Below are 19615 nucleotides of genomic sequence, written 5' to 3'. Positions count from 1 at the left end.
ACCCAACACCAACCACAGCGAGCGACGATAAATATGCGTCTAAATGAACCACCGAGGAAAAAATCGGAGACGTCCACTTCCACTCCGGACGGAAATCCCGAGAAAATGAATTCTGCGCTTTGCAATTCCGACCAAGCCCATATCATATCATATCATCTCAGAGGTAGCAGCTCGCTCAGCTCACAATAATAGGTTAATCTAGTATCTTACACACTAGGTAATCACCACCCACTCATCAAATTTCTTTCTCCACGCGTAGATACTCACCCACACCCCCCATCTGTTCTCCCCCCAAACCCAGTCACAATTCTCACAATTTCACAAAAACCCTCAATCTGGACTCCCAGTTCCCACATGCAACAGAAAAAAATGGAGTCCGCCCCTTACCGTAGCTCGCAGCTCGCGCAGCTTGACCACATCTGCATTCGTGGCGATAAGGAAACCCAACACTGACATTTGTCGAGCCGTAAGAGAAAAAGTTTAAAGATACAAAAAGCTATTCTAATCGAGTAATACAATTGGATTGATAAGCTCTTATCGCACTGGTTATCATCCCCCCCAATCCGTCGGATTACGACTGGGGTCAAGAAATCCAATAGAAATCCAATGATCTTCATGCTAGCCACGTTAGCTTGTTGGGCGGAGCCCTCCGTAGCCGATCACGGACCCGAAGGTATTGTGGACAATTTGGAGGAAAGAAATATAGACATAGGTATCGAGATTGATATTGCGGAAGGCGGCTACATTAACCATGTTAAAAAGAAAGACGAAAGGGTTTCAGGTTCGATAGTGACCTCATCCTTCATCGAATTGGTCGAATCTAGCCCGTTGCAGTCCCCTTCACATTCCGGACATCGTGCATTTCCGAAACAGAATACCTATTCCCATCCACCACCCAAAAGCTTTTGATCCCAAAATAGCACATGCAATCCATTCGAAGGGAAAAAGTTCATTATGCCAGCTGCTCAAAAAGATTTATCCAAAGCATATTTGCCTCCCGAGGTCTCACTCCATCCTTATGCTAGCTATGAAACTGCCATCTTTTCTTCCGACGTCATAAACAAAACGCCATTCCCATCATTATCTATCGTTAAATCATCATCATCTAAATTGACCGCCCCAAAAAGTGTTCCCATATGTGCACTATCAACACCTGTTCCAATGTGTGCTAAATCCCCCGCAAATGCCATTGATATATTATTTGTCGCTACTGTGGTTCGCGGTTCTGTCGTTGAATTGGGTTGAATATCTGTTTTATCATTTTCTGAATATGAAGGGCGTTCTGAATTTTGTTCCTGTCGAGTTTCTAAGGTTGAATTTTCTATGGTTGATGTGTTTTGGTAATTATATTGTCGATCGATTGGATCATGCGTATAATCAGAACCGGAAGTGGATGAGGGTAATTGGATTTGCGATGGCCTGATATCCTGTGTATTTAAGTATGTAAATGCCGCATCTGGTGATCTGGATGAGATGAATGGTGGTGAATAAGGTTTAGATCGTGACCGGCCCCTTTCTGGTACATCGTAGTCATGTATATCAGAAATGCTATCTCGCCTATCGTTATTATCATGAACAGTGACCAAAAGCTCCCCTTCATCGGCATGCCTAACATCAATCACAATTGGAGTTGGTGATTGACCATCATATGCACCATGATACTCATCAATATCTGGAAAAATGTCCAGCAGAGCAGCAGCTTGTGATCGATTTCGTGGATCATCGCTAAGACAACGACCACAAACTTCCCGGAAATATTTCGGCACATCAGGAGGGAAATCCGATAGTTTCAACGGTCTCTGAGTCTCCGGCTCATCATGTTGAGTAGCCAAGGCGTAGAGAACCATCCCAAGTTGATACAAATCGGATTTGACGCCTATATACATCGAAATCCTCTGGTTGCTTGCTATTAACTCAGCAACTTCCGGAGGTTCCCATCCAACTGGGCATCCTCTTCGGTTGATATCGATTATTTTCGCATTATCATCCCCGTCTATAACAATATTCGATAGTGTGAAATCTCCTTGAACAAAACCCGCCTCGTGAATCTCGGAAAGCCCATGAACAATCTGTTTGGCCCAACGTTCCCGTCGTGCCCAAGGAATCCCATTATCGCCATCATAAATAACATCAATTAATGCACCCTGTTCAGCGAAGCTAATAAGAAGTCCTTTTACGCATTTTGCTTCATTATCAAGTACCACGCCACCAAACTGAATAACACTATGAGACCCAGAAAGTTGATGAAGGGCATTAATCTCATACAAAAATTCGTCCACTTGATCTGGTCCTGGAATTTCCTTTTTGATAAAAACTTGGCCGGCCACGGTAACTTTGTAGACGAACCCAGATAGATGAGAATCAAATTCAAGCTCCGCTTCTAGAAATCTGCGACACGGAAGGTGATCAAGAGCCTTTATAGGAGGAAAATTAATAACTTCGGAGAGATCTTCCACAACATGAACGTGAAGCCGTTCATCCTGTGTTTCTAACTTGAGATTTGTCACAGTATCGTAAAATTGTATGTCCTGGAGTGATTCCCGGATCGCCTCATATATGCGGGCACTTTTGTCTCTTTGGAACCTTGTCCTTTGTAGTTCCTCCTCCAATGAATTACTCGGCGCATTTCTATAATCCAGGGAAATTGTAACTCTCCGCCAATGTGTTGGTGATTCTGCGTAAGTAACAAAGAACTTCTCTCTCTTAGATTTATCTCGAAAATGCATGCTCAGATTCAAAATCCATTTCTTTTCCAGCTCCTCAAGTATTGTTTCATCGAATGTATCTGTGGATATTGATTGCTCTTCGATATGTGAGCCCTGCTTCTCCTCTTTTGAAACATCCACATACTCTTGAGATTCGTTCTCATGTTCATTTGTCGTTGCTGTAGGTGGTCGCACAGATACATTGTCAAATGTCTTATCGATCGTTTCCACTCTTTCTAAAAATTCAGGCGCGCTGGTTCTTGGTCCACGATTTATAGCAGCTGATGACGAACGATGCGAGTTATTAAGTCGACGATCGACTGAAGCTGTCCGCCGTTCATCATGATTTGGCTTGACTGGCTCTAATCTATCTCTCAGCTCGGATTGTTGTCTTTTAAAGGTGCCCGCTCTTGGAAGCCCAGGGACAACCCTTCTCGAAAGTCGACGACCCAATCCTGGCGGTCGAGCTTCATTCGGTGGAGAACTCGGCGGTGTGTGATTTTCACCCTTCTTGGGAAATATGAGCTTCCGAAACCAAGATATTTTATGATCGTTCGATTCCGGCGAACCTGGCTCCGTTTGTGCCATCATCCTTCTCGCAAATTTGAGCCAGTATTTTCCCATAAACTGGGATACACGTCAGTACACTCGAATTGAAGTGTTGTGCAAAGAGAATCGATTCCTACGTCTGCGGAAAAGAAGTAACACCCTAGAAGGATAACAGTAGAAGATTTTCAACAAGGTCACATCAATGATTCGGTAGGCTGGTAAGATGACTGTACGGAGTAGAATTGATTGTGCAGTGTAGCAAGCAGCTATCCGGTAAAAAGAAGAAGAGAAGACAGACGATGCTTTCTCAATGTCTTGAGAAGAAAGGGTATCATTAAATTCAACGAAGCATGCAAGCAAAGCAGGAGAGGCGAAGAAAAGTATTCTATTCGGAGATATTGACGTCGATATTTATTGGAACTTTCTTGACGAGGTCGTGAATAAGATCAACCTGTTGAATTGCGCCCCTGCCTTATTCGTATCACATATCATGCGCCCAAAAGAATTGTAGAGATCGATAGGGATGTATACTTTCAGAATAGAAAAGGGATAAAAAGATGCGATGCGATGCAATGCAAAGAGAGAAAAAGAAGGCTGTACACTTTTTTTTGATCAATTCAAATTGAAGGAACGTGGGAAAACAAGAAGATAAAATACCGTCTCATTATTTGCTGTGTGTATGATGCACATGCATCAATGCAGTGTGTGAGTGAGTGGATGAGTGGATACGAGTCTGGATTGGTATGGATTGGTATGGATCTGAATGGACAGGACAGGACAGGACAGGTGGATGTGGATATGGATATGGATGTGGTTGAGTTTGAGTTTGCGTTTGAGTTGTATTTTCCCCCAGAAATATATATGAGGTGGCATAGGGAAACAGGACTGACTAGGTCGGTATAGGTAGGTGTAGGTAGGTATGGAGTAGGTGGATGACAACACCCGGAATTTCAGGAACACGATACGATGGGGAGTTTTTGTTTTGGAATGACGAACTTGGATCCTCTTCGCTGTTCTCCTCCTTCCCCACTGGTTGTCTCTTATTGTGATCTTTTCTTTTCCCTCTTTTCTCTTGAATTGCCTCACTTTTTTTTATATATTGAACGCCCGAGTCTGGTACAATGGCAATGACAGTAACAATGACAATGACAAGGTTATGTATATCATCGGGACACACATACATACGTACTGTGGAGTACTCGCCATACTTTCATCGTTGCAAATACATCTCTCTACAATGCCGATCCGCTCTCACACTCCGCTCGAATCTCGAATCTCGAATCTCGAATCTCGAATCTCAACACGAAACACAAGCTCCCTTGGTGACCACGGGAATTCATTCCAAACGGTGTTACAACTCACCAGCTACCACACATAGCATCGTACGACGACCTAGGTAAGAGGTAGAGGCAGGACGTAGGTGTACTTCCCAACACACATCCATATAGCGTTCTATGCTTTATACGCATCTAGTGATACACGATACACGATACACGATACACCTATCTGTTCCCCCAAACCATGACACCAAGTATCAACTGATGTTCGACCTCCTTTGAACAATAGCATCATGTCCTCGTTCGTAATCACATCCTAAAACAGCCCGTCTCATCCAACACTCAATGACCGTCTCGTTGGGCATGAACCTAAAAAAACCATAAAACCAAGCCACTCTTTGGGTCGCCATGAGGCTTCTTGTTTTCAATTGCCCACGTAGCAATCATGCGCTTCTCACATTCCCTAGTCTGGAGCGAGGCGGGAACCTTGAAATATCCGATTCACACCTTGAGAATCGGGAAATGATATCTGCTAATTGTATACGAGCAAGCCGAATGAAGGAAACATAGGCACACTTCCGTTTCACCAGGCGTCAGTGGTGAAGTTTGGCTTACTGCTTTTGTCCATTTATCTATTCATCCATTCACCCACCGGATGCATATGTGTGTATATACGTATGAAGAATATCATAACCTACCGTCCGAGCCCGAATAGACGAACCGAAACGAACGAGCTATGTATATACGGTACCACCTACTCGAGTAAGTAATAATCAATCAATCAATCAATCAATTGCCTCAATTGCCTCAATTGCCTCAATCCCCTCCAATCCTCCAATCCTCCAATCCTCCCAAACAAACGACAACGGTCGCCCCGCCCGCCGTTAGAACAACCTGTAGGTCCCCGCACTCCTTACATCTACTCAGCCCCACCCTCTCAACCAGTCCAGTAGCAGCCCCAACACCATACCGAGAATCCCAACACCCGTGACCGGAAGCTCCCAGCCCCTTCCGAGCACAAGGTACTCACCATGACATAACCAAGAAGCAAAGCAAAGCACACGATACATACCCTCCCCGATCCCGCCAGCATCAACTCAAGAGAACCATGCAGATCGCGCCCAAGTTTGCAGGCCAATAGTCTGGTAGACACGACATATATACTATACCATACAGCTCATCCCATACCCATACTATACATCCCAACCCATACCACACCACCCCTCACGCACTCCTCACTCCTCACTCCTCACTCCTCACTCCTCACTCCTCACTCCTCACTCCTCCCGTCTATCCATACCAAAAACACAAAAAAAAGCACACCCAAGGCTCAAACGAATCATACCATCTCATACCATCTCATCTCATCTCACACAACCGACTTCCCCAATCAACCCCCCAATCACGATACTACACAACCAGAGTAACCTAATTGGAGTTACATGAAAAGGAGCAAGTGCTCCTAGACTCTTACTCCCGACTCTTACTCCATCTCCTATTATGATTTCACAGATGTTGATTTCATAGACATTCTCAATCGTATGATATTTTTTCTTCTTTTCTTTCTGATTAGAATGCTTGGGTTGTGTGTGTGTGTGTGTGTGTGTGTGTGTAGATATAGATATAGATAGATACCTATGTACCTACACAGATACATACGTACATACATACATACATATCCAAGGTTAGCAACGAAAAGAAGAAAAAAAAAAAAAGAAAAAATAAGGAAAAAAAAAGAAAGAAGGAAAGGAAAAAAAGGAGAGAAAGGGAAGAAGTTAGGTATTAAGGTATTAAGTAATATCTATCTATGTACCTATCTAGTCTAAACAGCCTGAACAGTCTAAATAGAATAGAATAGAATAGAATTCTTAAATACCCCAGATCAATAAATAGTAAGAGCAAATCATCTCATCCCATCTACTTTAATACAAACTCCCCAAAGTTCCCGATATGATATAATATAATATAATATAATAGCACAGCACAGCACAGCATAGCATAGCTACCTGCTACAAAGTTCTCACCTCTCCATTCTTGTCACTTCTACTTTCCACTTCCGTTTCTATTGTACGATATTCAAATATACTAAACACACACACACACACACACACATAAACTTAAACAAAATAAAAATAAAAATACGATTACATCATACCAAATCTATCTACCTCTCCCCTTCCCTCCCTCTCTTCCCTCCCTCTCCCCCTCTTCTCCTCCCAGAGTTACCAAAAAGTGTTAATGAACATGTAGATCATATATACCTCCCCTCCTCCCGATTCCCCTTCCCCCTCCCAAAATTGTCACCCATCCACCCATCCATCCACCCATCCATGCTTCAATCCCCTCAAAAGCCATTTGTAAATCCATATTTATGCGTAGAGTAGAGATCCATCCATCCATCCGTTCATCCATCCGTTCATCCATCATTTAAAAAGGAAAAAAAAAAAAAACTCCCAGCCAACGCCATAAAATGCCCATCCATCCATCCAATCATCCATCTCTGCTCAAGAATCAAGCATGCACACAACTGCACCAAGATCACCAGTGCCACAATACCACAACGGTAATTTTCACCAGATTCTTCTTCTACTATTTACACTATGTCTCCATGTATATTTTCATTCCCCCCCAATCAAATGGAGTAAATGAATTCCTCACTCTTCATCGCCATCCTTCTCCCCCTTCTTCTTCACCAATCGATCTTTCCAAAGCCCATTTGCAGCCTCTTTATCCAGATTTGGGAAGACGAGATCAAATACGTCCGAATACCATTTGGCAGGTTTACCTTCAATTCCATCTTTGATGTTCTATTTTTTCTCAAATTAGCATTTTCTCCTTGCCTACAATTAGATATATAAAGAAAGAAAAACTTACAGCTGGAAGCTCCAACCAATCACTCATATTATCATCTGGGAAGATAATCATTTTGCTTCCCGCCCTTCTCGCCGCTACTGTCTTCTCCCTTAACCCTCCAATCCTAAGTACCTTGCCCGTGACGGTAAGTTCACCCGTCATAGCAATCGTTGGATCAAGCGGTCTATCTAGTGCTAGCGAAAGCAACGAAGTAGCCATCGTGATACCCGCGCTCGGTCCATCTTTTGGAACCGCTCCCTCAGGACAATGAAGATGCAATTTCGCCTTATCGAAGAAGTGATTATCGGGGAAGTTTTTGGCCATGACTGATTTGGCAAAGGAATACGCGATCGTGGTGGATTCTTTCATGACAGCTTGGAGATTACCAGTGGTAGCGAGACCAGGGGTGGAGGAAGGGGATAAGGCACTTTCGAGAATGGATTCAACGTATAATGCGGCACCACCCATTTGTGTCCAGGCCAGACCCATTGCGACACCAGGAGGTGTAACATCATATAGACGATCCGAGGTGAAGACTGGTGGACCCACGTAATCCTTAAGGTTATCCTTTCCAATGGTGACGTGTACATCATCAGGAACCTTAAGACTAACTCGAGGTACCTCAGTAGTCTCCTTTTCAATCGTTTCAGGCGTTTCTTTAACATCAGTCTCATCTTTCTTGGATTCCTCTAGAGCTGCCTTGCCTTCTTCAGTCAAGGCCTCTTCTTCAGGAAGAACACTCTCTCCAAGGTCCTGAACAATCTTTAAAGCAGATTTACGGTAAACCTTTTCAATCTGTTTCTTGAGGTTTCTAACTCCAGACTCTCTGCAGTATGACTTAATGAGTTCCTCAATGGCTTCTTTACTAAGGTTCACATCAACCTCCTTCAGACCAGCTAATTCCTTGGCTGCGGGTCCAAGATAGCGCTCCGCAATTGCCATCTTTTCATCCGCAACGTATCCTGACAATTCAATCATCTCCATACGATCAAGTAAAGGACGAGGAATGGTATCGGTCATGTTGGCTGTGCAGACAAAAAGAACTTTAGAGAGATCCACAGGAACATCGAGATAATGGTCGAGGAAAGAAGTGTTTTGTTCAGGATCCAGTAATTCCAAAAGTGCAGATGCAGGATCACCTTGATGACCTCTACCAATCTTGTCAATCTCATCAATCAAAATCAATGGGTTTTCAGTTTGACATTTCTTCAGCGCCTGAATGATTCTTCCAGGAAGTGCTCCAACATATGTTCTTCTGTGACCCTTGATTTCCGCAACATCTGTGAGACCTCCCACACTAAATCTGTAGTATTGACGGTTAAGAGCTCTGGCAATACTCTTACCAATACTTGTCTTACCGACACCAGGAGGACCAACGAAGCATAAGATTTTACCCTCTACGGTACCTCTCAGTTTACCAACCGCGATAAATTCCAAAATGCGATCTTTCACATCCTTCAAACCATGGTGATCTTCGTCAAGCACAGTCATAGCATTGTTGATTCCGAAGTTTTCTGCACTGCGTTGACCCCATGGGATTTGTGTCAACCAATCCAAGTAATTTCTCGTGACATTGAACTCAGACGCAGCTGGTTCAAGATGTGCTAGTTTGTTGATTTCTTCATCGAAAACTTTCCTGACTACTTCCGGCATCGCAAGCTTGGCTGCCTTCTCCTTGAATTTCTCAACCAGCTTATCTTTACCATCAGACTCAATACCAAGCTCTCTACGAATACCCTTCAATTGTTCCATCAAGTAGTATTCACGTTGACGCTTCTGAATCTTATTCTCAACATCTTTTGAAATTTTCGATTGCAACTGAGCATTCATTAACTCCTTCTTCAAGACAGTCAAACCCTTTTGTAATCTCTCCTCAATATTGAGAGTCTCAAGCACATCTTGAAGCTCGGAGACTTCACCAGCAGAGACAGCTGCAGCAAAGTCTGCAAGTTTCCCAGGCTCTGACATAACATTGCCCGATGACTGACTCATTGAAAATGTGGAAATTTGATCTCGGAAGAGACTGTTGAGAGTTGCCACCTCCTTGAACACATTGACAATTTCATTTGTAACGGCACGGATTATAGGGCTTTTAGGATCATACGACTCTTCGGTCAGATTCTCCACGTTTGCCAGACTGACGGGGTATTTGCGCAAGAACGATATTGGCTCGTACGGCAACACGGGTCGGTCTGAAGTTTTCTGCGTCACCGTTCCTTCTTCGAAACTAGCTACAACATCACCCTTCTTTTCAGAAGGTTCCTCCTTTGTAGATTTTGCGGGTATGATCTCGGGAACAGGTGGTTCAGCTTGCGTGCTTTCGGTCTTCTTTGCATCAGTGTTCTCACGCTCAGGACTGATGAGAGCAGACATCTTAATTCGACGATGTGGATAAAGTACCGCAGTCAGAGCTGAATCATCCCCGTGAACGGGAAAAGCGCTAGTAATTTGTGCGAAAACTCCTACATCATGTACGTCATCTATGTTCTCAATGACATCTTTATCCATATTGTCGTCCTTGAATAAGAAAGCTCCAATGTATGGCTGGCCCCTCTTCATCATATCCTGAATAGCAGCTACAACATTGGGATCTCGCACAGTGACAGCCTTGTAGAATCCAGGGAATAGAGGTCTCTTGGTGATTGGAATTGCCATCACTTGTGGATATACTTCTGGAACCATAGTTTTTTGTAGAGCCTTTTCCGAAGCTCCTTTGCGACCTTTCTTTCCGCCATCATTATTGCCAGAATCTCCTGCGCCGCCAGCACTACTTCCTTTCCCATCAGCCGCACTCCCAGAAGAAGTATTACTGCCAGAAGATGTTGCTTCGCCTGTCTTGCTCTTGGTTTCTATTTCCTTCTCGCCACTGACTTCCTCGACTGATTCAGTCTTAGCCTTTGACTTCTTCTCCTTCTTCTCCTCCGCAGATGCTATTTCTGCTTGATTGAACAAGTCTTTCGGGACATCTTTTCGTACAGCAGGAGATGTTGAAAACCTTGCGACGCCACCAAGGCCTGAACGAAAGGAAGGAGATCGTAAAGAGACCGACGACGGTGCGGATCTGCCATGATACTGTCTGATTGTCCTCCTCAAAACCGTACTTGAAACTTCGGTATTTTGTTTAATGGTTACATTTCGAAGCGCAATCCGCCACGGTAGGTTTTGGCCGTAAAGCATAGCTTTGGATTATGGGGTGAATGGATAATTAGGAAATAGAATACAGAAGACAAAAGAATATCTAAATTGTATACTAGAAAAGAATAAAAACCGCTGATTTAGAACGTGAAAAAATGGTTGATGTGGATGGCAATGGTAAATCGTAAACGGTGACAATTATTCCATGAGCTTCCCTACCACCACTATCTGCTCGTCATGACATTCGAAGCTGCTTTCTAAGCCCATCGGCAATATCGGTGACCCGAACTTCGGATAAACGTAATCCGGCGGGCCTGAATTGCCCCCCCTCCAGTCCCCCTCAAAATTTGTACCAGTTAAATTAAAGACTCGGTCGAAATAAAATTCAATTAACACTCTCATTCTTCATTTGTTAAATTACGGGGAAGATGATTACAAATTTCCTTTCTCAACTTGAATGTCCATAGTATTCGTGTACTCATATCTCCTGGGCTTCTAAACACTTGTAGTCTTGACCATATTCGGCCACATTTGACAATATTGACTACAAGCGTGTATGTGCATTTGCAAAATTGCTTACGTGATGGCTATTGGAATATCAAGTAGACCGGACGGTTCTGTGATTCAATGGATAAAAATACATTTTCTGCCTCCCTCCGTGCCATTGCCGCAATGAATTGGTATCACATTCTTCATTTACTCATTCCTTCTTCCTCGGCGCCATGTCCCCCATAAGCCAAGGTGTTATTCCCCGAGTAATCCGCTCATCCTGTGACTGAAAACGCCCCGATAGACTCGACATTCCTCACTTCCATGCATTAAGTCCAGCCCAAGGATCGCTCGCACTTTGCTGTGATTGACCACGTTGATGAGAAGTAGCACTGTTTCCATATCCATAATCGTTATGACCTGCCATAGAGCCACTGGGTTGGTGGTATGTTTGTTGAGGGCCAAGGGGTGGCGGTCCAGGTGGTGGGGGTGGTGGTACATAGCCAGCTGGCACATATTGGCCTTGTTGTTGCGGTGCCATTGTCGCGTATGGATGTTGATTCTGTTGAAACTGAGTTTGCTGTGGCGGAGGTGAACGTGGGAATTGGCTCTGGTTTGGTGGAGGCGAAAGGGGTTGGGAGGGATTACGCGAATGCGTGCTTGGGTTGTATTGTCCATATGGCGAAGATCTTCCGGGGGCTGAGCTGTATGGGTCGGCTCTCTGAGGTTGTTGTTGAGGGTAATATCCTCCATTGGCAGAGGCTGGTATAGAGCCACGTGCAGGAGGTGCAGTCGTGGTTTGTGGAGGCGGCGATGTTGGTACCTGGTACTGTCCAGCAAAGTTTGTACTTGGATACCTTGTCGATGGAGATGTATTACTGTATGCATTAGATCCCCTACGAGGAGGTTTGCTTGATGTTGGCGAGGTCGACGGGTCCATAGACATGCGCTCCATCAATCCTCTAAGACGTTCACGCTCCCTATCCGCATGCCCATTTGCATTGCTTGCCCGATCTTGCTCGATTTGATTTAAAAGCTGAGCACCCTCTGACCTACGATTATTGACAAATGTCTCGACATTCTTATCAAGACTATTAACAGTATCCTTCATCTCGGTATACCACTGTTTAGCACCTTCGAGACCTGCTTGTAGATCTAGATATTCTTGATGGATCCGCTTATACTTCGACATCACTGATGATCGTTGACGGGTCATCGTCTCATATTTGCTTTGCTCGGATCGGACTCTCTTGTCTTGCAGAAGATCATTAAATGTGAGTGTTAGTTCCTTCATTAGTGAAGACTGTTTGTGGTTCGCAGACAATAAACGACTCTGATGAGGTCGATACTTCTCAAGCTCTGCTTGGAAAAGCTGATTCTCATAATTTGAGATGCCTTTTTTGTTGAGGATGAGAACGTGAGAAATGTCATCGTTATGCGCCTATCCTATGATTAGCGAAAATAAACCTAAATGTGAAGCTTCCAACGAACCTTTTCCTTAAGATCTTTTAAAACTTGTGACCTTTCCCGCTTGACCAAATTCAATTTCTTAAGTATGTCCTCAACTTTGGCTATCTGGTCTGTGACACTCTTTTTTCCATCATCGAAATCATCATCTAGTAGATTTCCTTCACGTGCGCTAGGACTTCCAGCAGCATTTCTCGACTTTCCACCGACCTGAATCAACGCTCTTTGGAAGAGCACATCAGACTCACCGAGCTCACCAGCAGAGCGCATCTCGTCAAAGTCAACTTCATGCTGGCATATTTTCGAGTAAAGCTGATTATCGCTGCGAGCAGCCTCCTCAAGGGCTTCTCGATAATTTCGTATATCGTTTCGAAGTGTAGATGTGAGCCGAGAGCTCGGTTGCTGAGTCCATTCTCCTTCGTACTTTGATCGCATTTTCTCACAAACACTCTCCTCCATATCCAACTGTTTGCTGCTCTTTTCCAATATTGACACTATAGCTTCTTTGCTAGATTTCAAAGAATCGAAGGTTGACATTGGGGAAACATGTCCAGCTAAATCATCGCACCAGTTCCTGAAATCTTCGCCCCCGCTCAGCTCTTGATCAAAACCACCCTTAAGAACTTGTAACGCTCCAGGTAATCTGAGATAGTCAAGACTTGCAGCCATCTCACTGTTGGCAGTTTCTACACGTTCCGTCTCTGCACGTACCAATTTAGCCTTTTCCTCGTCGTATAAGCTAGCTGATTCCGTCACAGACATGGGAACTATCTTTTGGAAGATGTCAGGTCCCGTGATACGTTGAATATCTTGACCAGCATAGAGTTCGCTAACTGGTATCGCTTTAGCAGCAGGAAGTTTTGGGATCACAGTGAGAGCCGCTTCGGCTGGAACAGTCTGGTGATAGATATAGTCATTATCCTTGATAAGCTCAGCAAGTTTTTCCTGGACATTGGTAAGATGACGCCTATTAATTTCTATCAAGGTCGTGCCTGTCTCTGAAGTGAAGTTTGAATTGACGGGCACATTTCCAGGGAAACTGTTTGCAAATTTACTGGCATCCTTAGATGATATTTCTGCTGCCTGTAATCTCGCAATAGCTACACCATGTGAATTTGCATCATCATCCGCAAGAGCCTGATAATATTGAGCCAGAGATGACATGTAATTTGCTTTGATCTATTTGTGTTAGTACGAATTTGCTATTGCATCATCACTATGGCCGAAGCGTGCCGCAGAAAAGTGAAAAAGATTAACACCTACTTGTACCACCAGAAGCCAGACCTTTTCGAATATGGCCTTATTCACGTTGTCCTGGGTTCCTTCAAGCGCTTGAGAATACAAATAGCTTGCTTGGCTAGCAAGTTTTGCTAATAGCCCAACCTTTTTACCATCGGCAATTTGCTTTTCAAGAAACACTTCCTGGCCCTGAGCAAGCATAATCTGAATCAAAGTCTTAACTGTATCTCGACTTAAGTCCGTAGATGGTGCATGGAGAAAGTTCTCATTAATATAAGTGAACATGCCAGCGGATGCTTGGAAAGAATGATATGCGGTTTTCAGACCGGAGTCCTCTGATCGGTTTTGATGCGCTGCATGGCATGAAAGTACGGCAGAAATGTTGAATATGATCGAAGCTTTTTCGTACGCCAGAGAGTATTGTGCAGTGGCTTTGTGTGTAAACGCATCGAACCTGGCAATATTGTTAGCAGGATTCTGATGCCCCTCATTTGATTGAAACCTTACCAAGTAAAGGAGATTTTGATGTGATTCTCATCGACCGGAAATCGCAGGTCCAATAGTTCCAGCTGTCCATAATATCTGTAGAGTAGGTCCCTTCCAGCAGCACTGTCCTTCCCTGCTCCTCGCATATCCTGTCGCAAGCGGTTCAAGGTAGCACATTCCTCCGCATATCGTTCCGGGTCGTCGCCATATGTCTGTCTGATATAATTCTTCAACGGCTGGATCCAGTCGATTTCGTTGGTTGCCTTAAGAGGCGCTGATATCATCGGGGCTTGCATCTCGAAGATTGACAGGATGATGCTCGACACCCTGATTATCGATACCCGGGCAAAATTTGCGAGGGAGATATATCACTTCAGAGGGTATTCAATAGATTTGACTGTAGGTATCAAACAAATATAATGGACAATATCGTGTACACCGATATTCGTCGAATGTGGATGGGAAAGCGGTGGGGAGGAGGGGTTGGTGTCGTCAGTGGTAAGGTAAGACTTGTTAATTTGTTAATTTATTTGGATGCGCAGTATCTTGAAAGAATGGTCCGATCCTTGCGCAAAATTTCACTCATATATGTCATGGCTGTGTCATACCTGGGAAACTATCGAAGTACAATATTGATCTATTATCATGTAGTTTGATATGTTGGAGGAGAAATAGCAGATATTTGTGACTGACTATCTAGGTATTGGACGTGGAATCAATCGATGTAAAGCAGGTGCCCAAAGCTATCATTACTTTGTGCTATGGAGCGTGTGGGACTACGGGGCACTAGCTGGTGCTACAAGACAGGGAATCTGCACTGCGTTTTTCTTTTTCTTTCTGCGACCCTTCAGGAGACCCAGATTTGCTCAGATAAGCGCCAGGGAACATTTGCACCGTCAATGAGCGTGGTGATGGTATATAAGTTGGCTTGCTATACGCCTCACATTCCGGATGCTTGTTTCCGTTTCGTACTCTATCCATATACGGATGCTCTTCTCACCATCATCGTCATGGTCGCCGTCAATCAATACATGGATGTGGTCGAATTGATATCCGTCACACACCTCATAGTAATCACAAAACAAGAAGACGGACATGAACAAACATCAACCCAACAGTTGGCTCTCTCTTCAACCACAACCGGGTGACGACCCACCATTTATCTGACTATGGAAGAGTGTTACTCAAACTATAGGGTGTCAGCGTATGCCATAAGCGCCCTGTTTAGATAAGGAGGTAAACTCGACTCAGTAAAATATATATCGAAAGATACGCCATATTCAACAGACATCATGTACTATCAGGAATGCTCATCCCATATGAACAGATCGTCTGGTATTGGGCCATTCAGGCTCTATCTCCGCATACAAATGAAGGCAGCATACAAAATAAGTACTAGGTTGCTGGCATGTTCTTTGCAGACGGTAGTCGTCACGGCAGCCATGTATAATACATTTTGATTGGTAGGAAAGCCTCGTATTTCCCAGGTTCATCACATCCAGTCGTCGACGTGCATGTAGGCTGAGATGAAATACTCTCGGTAGTGGGATGAACGGGCATCAAGCGAAGATGACCCTAGAATATAATATCATTGAAATATTCCATGTGTTAGTCATGTCACATTTGTGAGTTGAGATATCATTTCATTTTATACTATGTATGGGCCATGGATATATTCTAAACGGCATTCTAGAAGATTTGCATTCGTAGATTGACAACCATCCATCATTCCTACCATCAGGAGACGCCATGCTCCTTCATTTTACCCCTTTATCATTTATACAGAGTGGCATTTCTAGACCTTTGCCATTTTATTATACAGCGAGTTTCGTCATTTCTTTCATTTCTTCTTAGAGTCGTCTTCTTTATCGCCTTCATTTGGCAAATTAGCACCGTCTGTGAATTTGTGCCAGACGGATTTGAGAAATCCTTCTTGCTTGTTGTTTTCTTCGGTATTTGATGGGGAGGATGACCTGTCTCCGTCAGTGTCTGGATTGAAAACAATGACACTGAACTTACGAAGAACTTGAGGAACGGCCAACATTCATAATACGCTTCGCCGTCTTATCGTCCATCTCGTCGGCAAGCATTTCCACAATTGTTCGCTGGTTAGCACTCAAGTATTTGGGCATGTTGACCTTAAATTCAACTTTGAGGTCGCCATTTCCTCCTCTGCGTCCTTCCAACTTCTTCATTCCCATGCCCCCTAAAGTAATCTTGTCTCCAGTGCCGGTTCCAGTTGCCACCTTAACACTGACATCTCCGTCCAAGGTCGGTATCTTTACCTCACCTCCAAGTAATGCAGTTGTAAAAGGGATTGTTGCGGTGTACAGGATGTTGGACCCAGAGCGACTGAATTTTGGATCTGTGGCTACTCGAACGAGTACATAGAGATCGCCAGGTTGTGAAGGGCTATTGGGGTTTGCAGCCTGACCAGTAGCTGGAGCATCACCTTCCCTATCTAACCTCAATCGCATACCATCCTCAATACCTCCTGGTATGTCAACGTTGATCGTTTTCCGCTCACGCACAACGCCATTTCCAGAACATGTCTTACATTCTCCTCCCGGTGGAATCGACATTCCTTGGCCACCACAGGCGCTACATGTTGAAGCCATTTGAAAACCACCCATGGAATGCACGCGAGTACCGGTTCCCCCACAAGACTTACACGCCGATCGCTTCGTCCCAGATTTCATACCGTTTCCAGTACATGTTTTACAAGTAGATAACGGAGATATGCTGATGGTTTTGCTGGTCCCTTTTGCCGCTTCCATGAACGAGATGTTTGTTTGAACCTCAATACTGTCTCCCACAAGTATTTCTTCTTGAAACGGATTACGTCCACCACCTCTACCCCTTTTGCCTCCAGTGAAACCTTTAAACAAATCTTCAAAATTGAAATCGGCTCCAAATCCTCCACCTGGGAAACCACCAGATCCACCCCCAAAACCCCCAAAACCCCCCGCACCGCCGAATGGATCAGCACCAGGTCCGGGTCCTGCTCCTTGGTCGAATGCTGCAGATCCATACTGATCCCAAGCTGCCTTTTTCTGTGGATCGGTTAAAAGTTCATAGGCAGATTGCGCTTCCGCAAATTTATCCTTAGCATTTGGATCTTTATTGGTGTCTGGATGGAACTTTTTGGCAAGACCATAATATGCTTTCTTAATAGCTGAAGCGGAAGCGCCATTGTCAACTCCGAGAACATCATATGGATTCTTCGTAGCTTGGTTCCTTGTTGATGCATGAAAAGACTAGGAAGACTTTATGTTAGTACTTTGTTATGCGACTTTGAGCAGTTTGACAGGATAGATACTCACTCGTCGCTGTATTGTGTTCAATGATAGGTCATTCTGAGAAGATCTACATCTTCCTCTCGATGCGCGTATTGTTGAAAGACTCCGTGTTTGAGATGGCTTATGGTCATCTCTTTTCAATGTGCAATGACGGCTGGCTGGTGTGGAATATAAAATTCGAGATGGATTGGCCGCCTTTGAGAGAAGGCTCGTTGTTCCTGTCTTCATTATGATAGATTGATGTTCACCATGTACGCAATAGATATATCAAGATGTGCAATGATCATAGGAACAAATAAAAACTATTTCAGGTGAATGTATTGTTGAAGTTAAGCTAAAACTATCATGAATATCAACGATCATTCTGGAAAGCTCCAATATTTTTTTCTTTGCCGGCAAGGCAATGGAGATAGATCAACTATGATTGGATGAGCGTAATTGACCCCAGTAATTTATTACAAATCGCAACAAGGCTGAAAGTTATCAAAAGTTTTGATACGCAAAACAAAATCTCTCCATTGATCCATTAATAGATGATTGATTAGTTTAAAGTACTGATTCCATTCTATTGTCCATTGGTCATAACGGTCATTATTTTGAAATAACTAAACTCCACAGTGAAAAGCTCGTAATCCCCAACTCCCTAAATGAAAAGGCCCTTCGTAAAGTGCTTTGTACAATGTATTATACAAGTCTAACCCTATTGTCCTTATAACACCAGCAATTCATTCCCCTCCGTCGTATGTTCATTGTATTATTAAATTAGGATGGCAGTCGCTGCATATCGATTGAATAGAAGCCAATTTGCTCACAAGCAGTTGTATGTACTTTGGCTAGGCGGATCGTTCTGGCTGAGACCGCTCCATAGGCCGCGCCTGTGGCATGAATCTCATGCGAAATTTCTTGTCTATAAACAATCAGCTGGGATGTCGTTACCAGCTACGAATAGCACCATATTGGCTCACCCTGATATCGAACTTTATATAAGGTCTTGGCCACGCATTCGTTTTCGTTGACCGACTGACTGTTGAAGTGCTTGCGTACCGCGTTGGCCAATTGTTCTTTGCTCTGCCTCTTATTCTTACGGACCATACTTGGTGACATGCGGCCGATGCTCGATTGAGAGAGAACCGTTTGATTGTATGCACTGTTGAAGGCAGCAGGTGTGTTTAATCCGTATTCGTATCGATAGCTGTGCAAAAAAGATGCTTCGAACTCCGACCACTGTATCTATGAAGGAGGTTATTGTTAGCGTGTGTGCTTAATCTTCAACAGTGACGAGGGCGGTTCATAATACTTTAGAGTTCCCGTCGGTATTGCTACCTCCCACAGCTCCTGCCATAGTACTAGACGCATTGGGTGTGCTATTTGGGCCCGATAGATTTGCATTAACTGCACTGCTTGCCACCCGCTTGCCTTTTCCGTTCGTAGCTGGTGTTGATATTGGATTTCCTTTCTCTTTGGTACTCGATGCTTCTGAATCATCAGGCTGCTGCGGACGAGGCCCTTTACGCATCTTGGAAGCGGTCGGAAAATGGTCCTGGGAGCTTGAAATTTGGGGATTGGATTGTTGATTGATAAATGTGATATTAAAAATTGGGATCACATTGGCAGTAGAAATCGTTCGATTTTCTGGAGTTGAAAGATGATCCGGTTGAAAGTTGAAAGATCGTCATCAGGACCTGGTGAATAAAAAAAGATCCGACACACCAACAGGAAAGTTTACTGGGGCTAAGAAATTGGATACTGCTAGGGAAGTTTACGTACCCCGGATTTATTAGTAGCGGATCAAGACATCCAGAGCCACTTTCCGGGTGCTGCTAATGCACATTAGGTATTTCTTAGCCTTCCAAAGTTTAGCTGTCGCTGGCATTGTGGTTGTGAGCACTCGACCCGACACTCTCTTCGTTCCACGGAGAAGTACAGGTACGGGCGCGAGCACCAACATAGACCATCAGGGAAGAGCTCTCTGTTTCAAATCAAAATTGACATTGGAGCATGGCATGGCATGGCATGGCATGGCGTGGCTTGGGATGATAAGGATCAGGGAGTCAAGCGAGCCTCGTCGGAAGACGGCGATATCGTTCGTAACTCTCCTCAAATCATTCCAGAGAGG

The 19615-nt window shown here is 44.1% G+C and overlaps 5 protein-coding genes across 8 annotated transcripts; all 5 read right to left on the bottom strand.

Moving 5' to 3' along the window:
* Positions 1-562: 562 nt before the first annotated feature.
* Positions 563-4553, bottom strand: BCIN_07g06170 (hypothetical protein). 2 transcript variants are annotated; one of them, XM_024694214.1, is made up of 2 exons: positions 3392-4553; positions 563-3332 (listed from the first exon to the last, which is right to left on the bottom strand). In XM_024694214.1, the coding sequence occupies exon 2, from the start codon at positions 3327-3329 to the stop codon at positions 1026-1028; it is 2304 nt and encodes a 767-aa protein (XP_024550003.1). In that variant the 5' UTR covers positions 3330-3332; positions 3392-4553; the 3' UTR covers positions 563-1025. The 2 variants fall into 2 exon arrangements, with proteins under 2 accessions (XP_024550003.1, XP_001549624.2); XM_001549574.2 differs by having other exon boundaries at positions 563-4553.
* A 1929-nt stretch (positions 4554-6482) lies between these two features.
* Bcpim1 lies at positions 6483-10753 on the bottom strand. The gene is made up of 2 exons (XM_024694213.1): positions 7406-10753; positions 6483-7338 (listed from the first exon to the last, which is right to left on the bottom strand). The coding sequence occupies exons 1-2, from the start codon at positions 10559-10561 to the stop codon at positions 7186-7188; spliced, it is 3309 nt and encodes a 1102-aa protein (XP_024550002.1). The 5' UTR covers positions 10562-10753; the 3' UTR covers positions 6483-7185.
* A 114-nt stretch (positions 10754-10867) lies between these two features.
* On the bottom strand, positions 10868-14948 carry Bcbro1. 2 transcript variants are annotated; one of them, XM_024694212.1, is made up of 5 exons: positions 14809-14948; positions 14222-14709; positions 13739-14168; positions 12500-13654; positions 10868-12449 (listed from the first exon to the last, which is right to left on the bottom strand). In XM_024694212.1, the coding sequence occupies exons 2-5, from the start codon at positions 14494-14496 to the stop codon at positions 11325-11327; spliced, it is 2985 nt and encodes a 994-aa protein (XP_024550001.1). In that variant the 5' UTR covers positions 14497-14709; positions 14809-14948; the 3' UTR covers positions 10868-11324. The 2 variants fall into 2 exon arrangements, with proteins under 2 accessions (XP_024550001.1, XP_001549622.2); XM_001549572.2 differs by having other exon boundaries at positions 14222-14948.
* An 856-nt stretch (positions 14949-15804) lies between these two features.
* Bcmdj1 lies at positions 15805-17853 on the bottom strand. Of its 2 annotated transcripts, XM_024694210.1 has the most exons (3): positions 17524-17853; positions 16220-17457; positions 15805-16173 (listed from the first exon to the last, which is right to left on the bottom strand). In XM_024694210.1, the coding sequence occupies exons 1-3, from the start codon at positions 17725-17727 to the stop codon at positions 16041-16043; spliced, it is 1575 nt and encodes a 524-aa protein (XP_024550000.1). In that variant the 5' UTR covers positions 17728-17853; the 3' UTR covers positions 15805-16040. The 2 variants fall into 2 exon arrangements, with proteins under 2 accessions (XP_024550000.1, XP_024549999.1); XM_024694211.1 differs by having other exon boundaries at positions 15805-17457.
* Positions 17854-17938: 85 nt separating this feature from the next.
* BCIN_07g06130 (hypothetical protein) lies at positions 17939-19497 on the bottom strand. Its single transcript, XM_024694209.1, has 3 exons — positions 18797-19497; positions 18465-18729; positions 17939-18406 (listed from the first exon to the last, which is right to left on the bottom strand). The coding sequence occupies exons 1-3, from the start codon at positions 19013-19015 to the stop codon at positions 18333-18335; spliced, it is 558 nt and encodes a 185-aa protein (XP_024549998.1). The 5' UTR covers positions 19016-19497; the 3' UTR covers positions 17939-18332.
* Positions 19498-19615: the final 118 nt, after the last annotated feature.

This window comes from Botrytis cinerea, chromosome 7 (genome assembly GCF_000143535.2).
Source record: "Botrytis cinerea B05.10 chromosome 7, complete sequence".
NCBI lineage: Eukaryota > Fungi > Ascomycota > Leotiomycetes > Helotiales > Sclerotiniaceae > Botrytis > Botrytis cinerea.
This window is presented reverse-complemented; position numbering and strand designations above follow the sequence as displayed.